This window comes from Corvus hawaiiensis, chromosome 16 (genome assembly GCF_020740725.1).
Source record: "Corvus hawaiiensis isolate bCorHaw1 chromosome 16, bCorHaw1.pri.cur, whole genome shotgun sequence".
Classification (NCBI taxonomy): Eukaryota; Metazoa; Chordata; class Aves; order Passeriformes; family Corvidae; genus Corvus; species Corvus hawaiiensis.
This window is the reverse complement of record NC_063228.1, coordinates 14,302,316-14,314,667: the sequence shown is the minus strand read 5'-3', so window position 1 is coordinate 14,314,667 and position 12,352 is coordinate 14,302,316. Positions and strand designations below refer to the sequence as shown.

The window sequence follows — 12,352 nt, the reverse complement described above, 5'->3', positions numbered from 1 at the left end:
AAGAACTTGGAAGATACAATTCCAGGGTTAATCCCCCTAAAGAAGATGACATTTTAACTCAAAGGAATTAGATTGTTTTAAAAGCTCAAGTGCAACATTTTAGGTTGCTTCCAAAATGCACGACCTGGATGGAACTGGCACAAATCCTGATGGTTTTGCTTTCCATGTTCCCTGTGACATTTGCTGGGGGTTTGGTTCCAGCAATGTATGATAGCCAGAGCTCCCCTCCCCATCTTAGGGCTCTGTATGAAAAAGAATTTTCCTTTATTCGTTTCAGATTTGTTGCTTTCCATTTCCCTGGACTGTTCATAATGCATCATGGTGTTTCATGCTTTTTCTGGATTTTGCTGCATTTTGTGCTGTCTTCTCTCCTAATGGCATTCAGATCCCTTTGCAGGCAGGTTTTACACAGGAAAATTGCACTTCTACTGAAGAGTCTTTTATTCCTCTTGGGGAGGTCCTTTGCCTGTGCACAGTGATTACAGTGTATCTGTGATTTTACACTAGTGGAGCTTTCCTGGATTAGATTTAGCTTCAGCAAACAGCAAATCTGTGATTTATTTTTGAAATGGTGCATTCTGTTCCAGTCAAATTTTGCTCCCTGCCTCCCATTCTGTAGCTTTGTTTATCTTTGAACCATGCTGCAAGTATACAAGTGGACTGAATTACAAATTGCATCATACTACAAGGACACCAGAACATTCCTGGCTAAAATTCTTTTGTCTCATTTCAGCCTTGCCCTTCATGTAGTACCACCCTTGCTCCCCACTGCGATGTCAGCATAGATGAAGGAGCTATCCAAAATGGTTGTCAGGATGAGCATAAAAACAGTACGAAGGTAATTGAAGTATTTCTCACTTCCCTTCTTTCCCTTATTTCTCTGCTTCCCTCAGCTTTCTCATTTTTGCACCACTATTCCTTTATCCAAGCTCTTAAGCAGCAGAGCTGATTTTGATTTTTGAGTTGTGTTCAAAAATGTAGTTGAGTCCCCCGTCCCAATTTTCAAAATTTTTAGTAATTTTATGGGCTCCGCTTGATGCTGAGAAGGACCTAAAATTTGGACTCTTTAAACTATGCTGATGCTACCCAAAGAGGGAGGCCCAACAAGCACTACCACACTCTCCATCCTCACTCCAGCAGGCTGCATCACCTCACCACAAGTTCTGTGTCTTGCCAGCGTCTCCTGCATCACCGCTCTAAGAGGAGGTCATTCCTGTTCACGCACGAAATTCACAGCTTTAAGTCAGTTTGCATCCTTTCCTGACCGACAGAAACAGCTTCTCACATATTCCTCGTGCTGCTGCCACGCTTGCTTTCCTTGCCTGTTGCTTAGATATTCTCGCTGAAGCCACCTACTTCCTCTGCCACGCCAGACGCTGCCTGTTTGTCATCTTGTTCGTGGCCTTCGCAGCCTCTCTGCTCTGCCTGTCACCTCTCACTCCTCCCTGAATGTTAAGCTAAATGCAGACTGGGAACCAGTGCTCATTACCTGGTTGTTATATATTCAAATAAATAAAACGTCTTCCCTCCTTGGGGAGAATCGCTTCATAGACATGCTCTGAGACAGTGATCCTGTTCTTCACGTCTGTCTTACAGCTCTTCTCGCCATAAAGCTGATTGTAAAGCTTGCCAGCACTTTTGTCACTGCTGAGCCCACTGCATTAATCTGTGTTTGTCCCTCTCTGTCTGTACTTGACCTGTTGTCTCATGCTTAAATTGTAAGCTCAGAAGCAGGGCCTGCCTTACTGGGCTGTAGGGGTGTGTTACACAGCAGTCTTGTGCCAGAGTTCCAGGAAGCAGCCTAAGAAAAGAATAAAATCATGATCCCTTGAGCCCTGAGGGAGGTGCCAGCAGGGACTTGTCTCAAACCAGCTTGAGATCTCTAAGACAGAGAACATGTGGGAGATCTGCCTGGGCTGCCAAGATGGTAGGCAGGAGATGCTTCTTCCCCAGGTGGCCTCTGCCCACATGCAGGGATCTCAAAGAACTGACTGCAAAGGGATTGTCCTTAGGTACCAACTGCCTGGTTTAAGTTGCTTCCTACTGTAGCTGCATTGGCTTCATGTGTGTGAATCAGCAAGTCATCTGACCTTACTTGGAGGAGATTTGTATACAGAGCTGAGGAAGAGGTCTGTAATTCCACTGGAGGGATTCCAGTGGAGACCAAATCACCAAGCACGTCCTTCCTGGGTTTGGTTCAGTTATTGCTCAGCCAAAAATGGGAGCTCTTTCGTGGCTATCAGTAAGTCTGGGATGCCTGTTTAACTGAAAGCTCTAAGAACAGCCACCTGCACAAAGTTGCTGTGGCATTTGATTCCCAAGACTTCCTTGCAGCCTCAGCTGTCTTGGGAAGAAGAGCCATAAGCTGCGTCTACCTATCTCTGTTCCCTTCCCACACCACATGCTGCACTCATGTCCCCTGTTTTTAGGGAATGTTAATAATGTTTAATCATACCCTTGGACTTGCATGGCTCCCAACAGCCTCTGGAGCTTCCTTGTCTCTAGATGAGAGGAAACTCCACGCCAAGCCTCCAAGTTCTCAGGGAAACCCTACAGCCTGTTGCCATCAGAAGCCCCAGTAACGTTGGAGCTAACAACATTTAATGAATAGGGATTTTCTCCTACACAAACAGTTTCATACTCTAATCCCTGCCTGTTAAGATTAACAGAGTGGAGACAGCACAGAGAAACCTTGAGCTGACTGAAGGGAAGAATTTTCTTGGGGATTTGAGCCTTTGCCAAGGAGCTAAAGAGAAAGTCCATGCTGACCTTCTTTGAAAGAGAGAAATTTTCACTGCATTTTTCAGATGATCTTGAGGAACAGCAGGGAAAGCGAACAGTGCATCGGAGTCCGAATCTTTTATTTGAGCTGATGATAGCAAAAATTGTGGGTTCTTGGTTACTGCTTTTCAAGTAACAAGTGGCGGGAGTGATGAGGAAGAGGAGAAAGATTGTTTCCTAGGGAGAAAAAAATATGATAACTACGGCTTTTCATTTTTCTTTAGGCCTCAGGATGTTCTGGGAAATGCTCTGAGCAAATGCAATTTTTAGCATAACTTAAATAAAAACAACCCACCAAACAATGAAGGCCCTTCACTAGCAGCTGGTTGGCCAGTTTTTTTGGTTTCCCTTTGTTAGTCCTCCTCACCTCAAAACCAGAGGGGTTTGCCCTGGCTCTGCAGGGTGTATGCTCTGGGCAGGCTGGATAACCTGGTAGGGGTGGAGGAGGACTTGCTCAGGAGCTGCTCAGTGTTTTCCCTTAGAAAAGAACCTGGTGACCTTTTATGTGAGTTCTTGTGCCTCTGCCTTACAGGAGTGTCCCTCTGTCCCAGCAGCACCTCTCTGTCCTAGGGCTCTTGCTGGGATATGTGGCTGCAATCTCTTTTCCCTTCTGGTGATTATGGTCTGCAGCAAAGCACTGGCAGCACACCAAGGAAACCACCCCATTTCCTATTCCTTCCTCAGCTGCTGTCGCTGTGCTGGGAACACCTGCAAGCTGCCAAAACAACTGTTGTGAGGGCTAGAAGGGTCCAGACTGGGAATCCTTCCATCTCCTGGCTCCCAGCACGTGGCTCCCGGGCTCACACCTCCGTCAGGGCAGCCCACAGGGTGGGGATCCCACATCCCCCCGGGAGGGAGGAAGGGGAAGCACAACCCACCTCCCTCCTGCTTTTCCTGTGGCTCCAGGGAACCATTCCAACACACCTTGTTATGGCTTTGGCTCTGGAGGTCTTGGCTGTGACGGGAGCCAAGTCCAAGTGCTTCCTGACTCTTCCCTGTTCAGGGTTCTCCTGCTGCCCCCTTAGTCTTGTATCTTCCCTGGTTGTGTCTGAACCTTTCCCTTCACCTGTCTGTGTTCATGGGCCTCCTTTGCTTCACAGGACCGATGACACCAGGAAACTGAATTGATTTTGCATGGGCAGCCGGAAAGCAGATATTTTTTAACTTCAACTAAGTTGATTTTACAATGTCAGTAACATATTTCAGCACGTGGTTGGGGTGGTGATGATATTTATGGTATTTATTTATGGTCACTGTGGTGACATCCAAGAATAGTCTTCTGGAGGAACTTGTCACTTCTGTACAGGCAGGAATGGAGAAACTTCTGTCGTGAGTGGGCTTCAGGATGAGGATAAATGCTACATGATAAGTGATAAGATACAGAGGGGGGAGATGAACACTCAGATATGCCAAGTTTGCTCTGTGTTTGCATTTGAAAATGATCCTGACTAACTGCAGTTCATTTTCATTCTAACCACACTTAGCTGTCTAATTCTTTTGGAATTGCTTCAGTATGTATTGGTCTAGGTCAAACAAAATGTGAAAGAAGGAACTTCAGGCTCCACGAAAATAGAATGATCTTTGTTTAAAAGTAATTTGTGTTCTCCAATGACAGCAGCATTGATGATACCGTGTACCTAAGCTGTGTTGCAAGCTGTTGTCAGAAATAAAGCTGTCTTAACTAATACAAAGGCAAAAGAAAATGATAAAAAAGAAGTATTTAATTTTAATTTGTTTAAGAAGTTTAATTTGCAGGAGTTTTTGTTGGATGAGATGTACAAAAGGGCTGTTCCCACAGGTGGGAGAGAGGGGGAACCTCTGGGGAAGCAGCAGGCCCATAGTGGTCAGGGGAAGGATCAGCAAGGGCTGGCAAAGTGAGTTGTCTCATGACCTAGGGAGAGTCAGCACAGATTAAATGTGTATTTAGAAAGCTTTTTAGAAGAATCTTAAACATAAGATGAGTGAATGAAATTTGGGCTTGTGGTTGGTTGTCATTGAGTGTGTGAAAATGTGCCTTGTTTTCTTCTCCTTGGAAAGTTGGTCCATGAAAAGCAAAAAGGTGGCACCTAAATAGGCACATGAGAGATGTGGGAGATACATCCACAGGATGGATTCAAGGCAGGGGGAGTTTGATCTTCGCTGTGGTCGGGGCAGAGCTCAGGGTGTTGAGGGAAGAGCTTCTTTCAGTTTTTGCTCCTTGCAGTCTCTTCTGTCTGTTCCTAACCACTGACATTCCCTGGGTGTGTTTTGCTCTCTGTTGTTCAGGCTTCAGGAGGACACAGTCCAAAGACTCAGAATGGACTTTTGAGTCCTCCTCAGGAGGAGAAGCTCAGCAACAGCCAGACGTCGCTGTATGAAATGCTGCAGGAGAAAGGGCGCTGGGGTGGAGTGAGCCTGGATCAATCAGCTCTGCTCCCTCTGAGGTTCAAAAACATCAGAGAAAAGACAGATGCTCACTTTGTGGATGTGATTAAAGAAGACAGGTAAGGAAAATGGAGCTGTGCAGTGTGAAGTCCTGTAAAGATGAAAAGGCAGTACTGGGGTTCCATATCTTTAGTATTTGTGTGCTTTTTGTCTGATTTCAGAAATTGTTGTCAATATATAACATGTTCTAAGTTTTCTGATCTTCATCTTTCTTCTGCTTAAACTACAGTAGAAACTTGAAGCCAGAAACTTTCTGTTTAAAATATATAAAACCAGTTTTTTCATTGCTTCCATGGTGAACAGCCTTCCTGCAGTTGGGTCTTCGAAAGGGAAATTGCTCTTTAAATCACTTGTCATGAAGTAAAACTCCATTTTTCCAATCAAAAATCCTCTTAATGCATATAGTGTGTACCTTCCTCTGCAATTTAAGGTGTTACATAAAATCTGAACCACAAAACTCCCATTTTTTGTAATAAAAGAAAAAGGTTTGGTAGCATGTGACTAATCATGAAATCATACTGGGCTTGGGAGCAGGATCAATAGGGGTGAATTCTCATGGACTTACTACCTACTTAGATATTGAAAAATTAGTTTCTCTGTCTGTTTCAAACAAAAAAGCTTGTTTTGGGCAGAGGAAATATTCTTCAAAATTTAGTAGTGTGGCATTTTTATCACCACACAACCGTATCTCCATTATGGCAGTGACTTGACTGGAGCAGCTAAACAGACAGCTTGAGTTTGTTATTATTTATGGCTATTTTTATTTTTGTTTCACTGCTTCCACTCAGATTGAGGGTATTTTATCTAAATATCCTTGAAACTGTGTGCTCCTGTGGACTCAGCTCTTTGGAACAGGCACACCATCACCTTTATGGAAACATGACTTAGGCAGGGAGAGGTGAGAGGGAGGGACAGGGATCCCTCTGCAGTCTCTTACCTAGACTTTCTCAGTTTACCTTTCTCCTGTTGCCAACTTGAGTCAAAATTTAGGGTTCTTTACTGTTTTTCTCAGTGTGTGGTCTGTCATAAGTGGCTGAGAATTGAGGTTTAGCTGATATTTCCAAATATTAGAAAATAGACGGATTGGGAATGTCCAAATGTTGGCAGAAGTCAGCCAGAACAAGTAGGAATTTTGTTTAAAATGTAACCAGCACTCTGCAAACTTTAAGTTATAGAAGTAGCTTAATTTATGCAGTTGGTCTGCTGAAGATACCTCGCTCAAGTGCTTGTGTTCCTGGTGCTTTCCTCCTCCACTCCCAAAATGGGTAATTTTTTCTGTTTTGGAAGAGGGAGTGCCATGATTTGAGATCAGTCAAAGCCTGCCTTTTTTTTGGTCTCAATTAAATATCATCATTACCATATTAAGTGGGCCATTTCTTGTTGCCAGGGAAACTTCTCTGCTGAGTTCAGTTCATGTAAACATAACTTTCCAAAAATAATCTTCTGATTAATTAGATCTATGCAAACTGCTTTAAGCCTACCAGTTTACACTGATTTTTTTCAACATTTCTCAATGAGAAATGATATGGAATAAGGCATTTAAAAAATATTCTTGGTCCTCTTCTGTAAAACATAATTGTTGGTCTTGATGAATCCAGTACCTATGAGGATCTTTGAATGGGGAATTTGAGGTGTGTCAGGGAGGGGACCAAACTTCCTTGTGGTCATTTTACGGGAATCCCCATTTTCAGTGAGTTTTGCTGTGTTGGTTTGGTGCTGTTGCAAAGCCAAGTGGTCTTCCCTGAGCACTGAGCAGTGATTTTCACTGCAGGGCACTTGGGGATAAATTCCTGTTAACAGAAAATACTTAACCCAGATATGTGATAAAGTGCATAAATTAATCCCACAGGCTTCCTGCAGAGCTGGGAAGGGTTAAACATATCCTGGGGGGATTCAGGAGCCTGTACACTGCATTAGGAAGCTGCCTGGGGCTAGCTGGGAGGAAGTGCTGGACACTGGGGATATTGAGCTCAGCTGTGTGGGTGAGAGATTTTTGCATGCCAAGATTTCACCTTGGAGCTGATACCTCGGCACAATTCCAATGTTCTTTTAAAAATAATATTAATAAAGACAGTGTTAGTGTGCCATGTTTGTATTAGTACATTATAAAAGAATCCTTTTATGAAAGTTACCAGTTCTTACAACTTGATTCTCTCTATTTGACAAACAGTGAATACTTTCTGCTTCAAGTCTGGCTTTACTTGTGTAAAAATCCTCTGCTTTGTTCATTGTAACCTGCACGTTACTGTGTTCTTTAAAAGAAAACTGTAGTGTAAGAGTATAGAAGGTTTGAACTAATTTCACTGGGGAAATCCTCAAAGGATTCTTGGTTTGGGGATTTTTGTTTCCAATAAAATTAGGTATTAGGTACCAATAAATACCAGTTAGGTATTCCTTAGGTTATAAACCTTCTGAAGTACAAGAAGCAAGTACTCGTGTGCTGATCAGGACAGTACTCGCAATGATCTCTTCAGACTTCTAGAGCAGAATCTCAGGGATGTACAAAGCTCCTCCAGAACTGGGTTCTGTGCAGCCCTTCATCCCCTCCTTGGGGCAGTTTCCTGTTTAAATACTTCTTTATTATTTTTAAATTTCTTTGTTTCTTTCATTTCCCACTTCCCAGTCTTACTTGATCCGGGGAACACCCTGTGCTGGGAGGCAGAGTCCTCCTGCAAAGCAGATTATGTACTTGACTGTTTCATCAAGTGGGATCTTCCTTTTGGAGACAGAATGAGTTGACAGGGAGCTGAGAAGGCCCCGGGAAAGCTGCCTTCACCCTGGTTCCATCGTGTTCCGCCTTCTGTTTCGTGCTGCACTGTGCAGCTGGACTGTTCCTCCTACATCCTTAAGCAGCACAACATCACCATCACCACCTCCGTTGAGCTTCCTTGCAGGAAGAAAGGGGATTCAACAATACTTTTAAAAAAAACCCAAAAGCTTTCAAAATTTTTATTATAAGATGCTCTTAGAAATGTCTAAGAAAGGTGAGGAATGAAGACAAGGAAGAAGGAAAGAGAGAGGGGTGACTCAAATGAATGTATCCTGTCATTCCTTCAGAGTATCCTGATATTTTTAATGTATTGGCCAAGACCAGAATGTTTGAAGGTTACCAAGTATCTGCCATATTATTGCTTAGACTCTTTTGTCTTCTCTAGCATCAATCTAGGGGTGTGTGTTTGGTTGGTCTTGCATCTCAATTTAAAAAAAAAAAGCTTCCTACGTGCCATCTTGTGCTGGGGAGCTTGTACTTCCAGGCAAACCTCTTACCCAAGAATTCCATAAAAATAAACAGAAAATAACCCTGAAACCAAACCTCCTTAAAAAAATAATTCAGGCACAGGCAAGCTCTGGAGGATCTTTCTTTCAGCTTCTTCATCTGCTTGGAATTTGACCTTGTGTGCATCTCTGGTTTTTGCTCAGAGTCACCAGCTTGGAAATTGCCCCCTCTGACTGTGGCTCTGCAGTTCTCAGGGTGAGAGTAGCACTGGGAAAGCAGCCACCCCATTTTAGATTCGGAGGGATTTTAGAAACAATTCCCTGTAAATAACACATGGAATCAGTTGCTTGAAAATGAGAGGAGGTTCACAGGCAGGGGTGTGTTTGGAAGCTGCACAGAGCAGGGGGGGACAGGCTGTCCCAGCCACAAGTGCCACAAGCAGGTGTGACCTTGCTCTGTGACCCTGAGCACGAAGCACTTGGTGCTCTCAAGTCCCTTCAGGTCCCTGGCACCTGCTCAGGGGAGAAAAGGTTTGCAGATCAAGTGCTGTAGCTGTCATCAGGAAACTTCATTCATAAACCTCGTACAGCTACTGCAAAACTCAAAAAGCTTTTTATTTTTCTTCCACACAATGGGAAATAAAACCAACTTTTTAATGATTGAAGCCTCTTTTATGTTGTTGTGGGGTTTTTTCACCTTCTGTGGAAAAGATGAAGGTGAAGGAGGGCATAAACACCTTCTGGTAGATGCTGCCTCTGGGTTCCTTAGCCCTGGTGAGCTGGTGTCATTAGTTGTCACTGCCTTTGTTGGTGATGCTGGTCATTCCAAATCTCCCGTTTCAGAAGTAAATCTCAGCTCTCCATCTCTTCTCTGCAGCCTGGATCATTAAGGGAATGTTCCCAGCTGAGTTCCTGAGTTATTTTAGTGTCTGAAATAACAAGAAACTGCTGTTTTCTAAAATGGGCAATGTTTTTTTTTCCCCCCATAACAATTTGTCACCTTTGTCATCCTTGGCTTGCTTTGAGTCATAGAATTCCTCCCAAGACACAAATATCCCCCAGCCACGTGTCTCCAGGGGTTGTGTGTCTGTAGCAGGAATTAACCTTTACTATTTGCTGGCTTATGTTACAATTATTTGTACTCATCAGTTAGAGCTGATAAATTTCTGGAAGGACTTGTTAGACTCTTCCTGGAAGTATAAAAGTTTGGGGTTTTTTGTGGAATATTTCCTTTGAGTGAGCAAGTGATGTGGGTAAGAAGATACTTTGGTGATGAAGAGAGGAGAAAAACCACAGGAACTTCAAAGCCAAGTGCCAGCATCCCTAGAAACAGCAGCCACAGACTGGGGGGGCCTGAAGGAGGTACAGCTGAACAAACTGATGTTGATTTTGTCTTCTCTCTTCAGCCTCATGAAAGATTACTTCTTTAAACCACCTATTAACAAGCTGAGCCTCAACTTCTTGGATCAGGATTTGGAGATGGCCTACAGGACGAGCTACCAGGAAGAGGTGTGTTTCTACTGGCGTTGGTTTCTGTCTGTAATCTGTCTAAGCCACTGTCTGTTGTTGGGTTTTTTAACACATTTTGTTGCAGTTGTTTCATTACCAGGGTCATGAAATGTCAAATGTGATTTACTACTCAGTACTGCTGCCCCTGAAAACAGTCTTCTTCCAGTTTATTATAGAACTATGGAATGGTTTGGGTTGGAAAGGACCTTAAAGCCCATCTCATCCCGCCCCCTGCCATGGGCAGGGACACCTTCCCCTAGCCCAGGTTGCTCCAGGCCCCGTCCAACCTGGCCTTGGACACTGCCAGGGATCCAGGGGCAGCCACAGCTGCTCTGGGCACCCTGTGCCAGGGCCTGCCCACCCTCCCAGGGAACAATTCCTTCCCAATATCCCATCCAGCCCTGCTCTCTGGCAGTGGGAAGCCATTCCCCCTTGGCCTGTTCCTCCAGGCTCTTGTCCCCAGTCCCTCTGCAGCTCTCCTGGAGCCCCTTTAGGCCCTGCAAGGGGCTCTGAGGTGTCCCCAGAGCCTTCTCTTCTCCAGCTGAACACCCCAGCTCTCCAAGCCTGACATCAGAGCAGAAGAGCTCCAGCCCCTAGAGCATCTTTTGCCATGCCCTGAGTTAGTCCAGTGTTTGGGCTGGAAATCTGAGGTACGCTAGTTACTTCTCACCTACCTTTTCTCCATGTTCAGGTTAATGTTTTAAGTCTTTGGGGTGGCCAGAGAACCATGCTGAGATGGTAAGGACTGTCACTTACCAAAGTGAAGGAAGGACCACTTGCTGCTTGTCTTCTCATCAAATATTCTGACTGAGAATGGTAACTTGGAATTTGATCCTTGTTTAGTCACAGTCTCATGGTTATCCCTGTGGAATCCAAACCTGTGCTGAACTCAAATGTCCTGATTCCATAAGTGTGCTGCATTCAGATACAGGCAGCTCAAAACACTGTGAAGTTGTAAGGAGCAGTAAGTTGTAAGGAACTCGGTGTTTTCTTCAGGATTCTGCACTGAGTCTAAAATTTCCTTAATTCCCTGGGGGGGGGCTAATAATATCACAGGCTTTCCACAGCACTGGATTTCCCTGCCTGGCTGATAGGAACTAGCAAGATGGTTGAAATTTACCTAGAGTGACATTAGGTGTCAGTTAGAACTGAGGCTGCATTTCCACCAGTAGCTGAAAACTTGCTGCCAAAGAAAAGGCAATTGCTGTGCCCTCCTTGTTCCTCCCTGCTCCTTCTAATGGCTCTGGTGCTTCTCAGCCTTCCCTGCTGTGAGCAGTTCATTTACTGGCCTAGCATGAAATATTCATGGTTTGTTTTTCTGTTTGGGGCTCTTTCTCTTTCCATCTCAGGCTGTTTTGTGCTGTGTGAACCAGCAGCAGCTCTGGAGAGGTTGGCAAGTGCCAGAGCCAGCAGGAGATAAGCGTCCGGCAGCAGGAAGGGGAATGGGCCCTTCCCTTCCAGCGGCACTAAGCTGTTGATTTGGGTGATCCATCTGCACAATTACATAAGGATTAATTAAGTGTGGGTTTCTTTTCTTCCCAGTATGTTCTGCATCTGAGGGCAGCAGGATTTCTGCTTTTGCTGCTTGTTGCTTTCAGTTTTGGGCAGTGTTGTCACATTCTCCTTAGCAATAACCCCTGTTTGCTTGTTTTCCAATATTTCCAGGTGAGACCTAATTTAATTTATTTTATTTTACTGAAGGAAAGCCCAGTTGTGTTGCAGTTCAGTCTCTTCACTTTGGTCAGGAGCTCCATGCTCATCCTGCAGCACTATAGTTTAGTGGTATCTCTCTGCATAAAGTTCCTGTAGCAACAACAGGGAGAAACTTCCTGTGGGATACAGTCTGCAAAATTTGCAAACTGTACAGAAAATAGTAAATCAAGTACTTTCCACTGGAAAGATTGGAAAGAGAAGCAAAGCAGAGATAGTAAAGCATACACAGATGGACCCATTAATGTGGCTATGTAGGAAATTCCTAGAAAGAGCAGCAATGTGGCCTGTGCATTCTGTTAGTGGCAAGCTAATAATTTGAAAATTACTACATAAACCTCCCCTGAAAGTGGGAATTTTCACTCTCTAATAGTAACTCTGCAGCACTGGGGCAAAAACCTGTTAAAGCTTTAATATTAGCAGAGTTCTGGTTCAAAACAACAAAGAAATCATCTTTTGGAGAGTGAAAAGATTTGTCAACACTCTTGATTCTCTAATGGCCTGACAGTCAATGCTGCTGAAAGTGACTTCCAGCACCCCTGAATTCACCTCTGATTATACAGTGCCAGCTGCATGCTCAGGTTGTGATCCCTCTCTGGAATCAGCTCTGCTTCCCAAGAGCCTTAATCTGTTCTCATTTGGAAATGAAGGCACTACTTAGCACTGCTAGAGCATCTTTAACTCTGTCACTTGGGGATACAGTGCTGCTTCC

At 44.2% G+C, this 12,352-nt stretch overlaps 1 protein-coding gene across 2 annotated transcripts in view; it reads left to right on the top strand.

The window, feature by feature from the left end:
• ADCY9 (adenylate cyclase 9) overlaps positions 1-12,352 on the top strand; it is an 84,160-nt gene that overhangs the window by 50,147 nt on the left and 21,661 nt on the right. Inside the window, exons 3-5 of one of the 2 annotated variants that reach the window (XM_048320569.1) lie at positions 734-838; positions 5,047-5,264; positions 9,828-9,930. In XM_048320569.1, coding sequence (XP_048176526.1) covers positions 734-838; positions 5,047-5,264; positions 9,828-9,930 — 426 coding nt within the window. The remainder of the gene's footprint in view (positions 1-733; positions 839-5,046; positions 5,265-9,827; positions 9,931-12,352) is intronic. The other variant, XM_048320571.1, reaches the window with a different exon arrangement.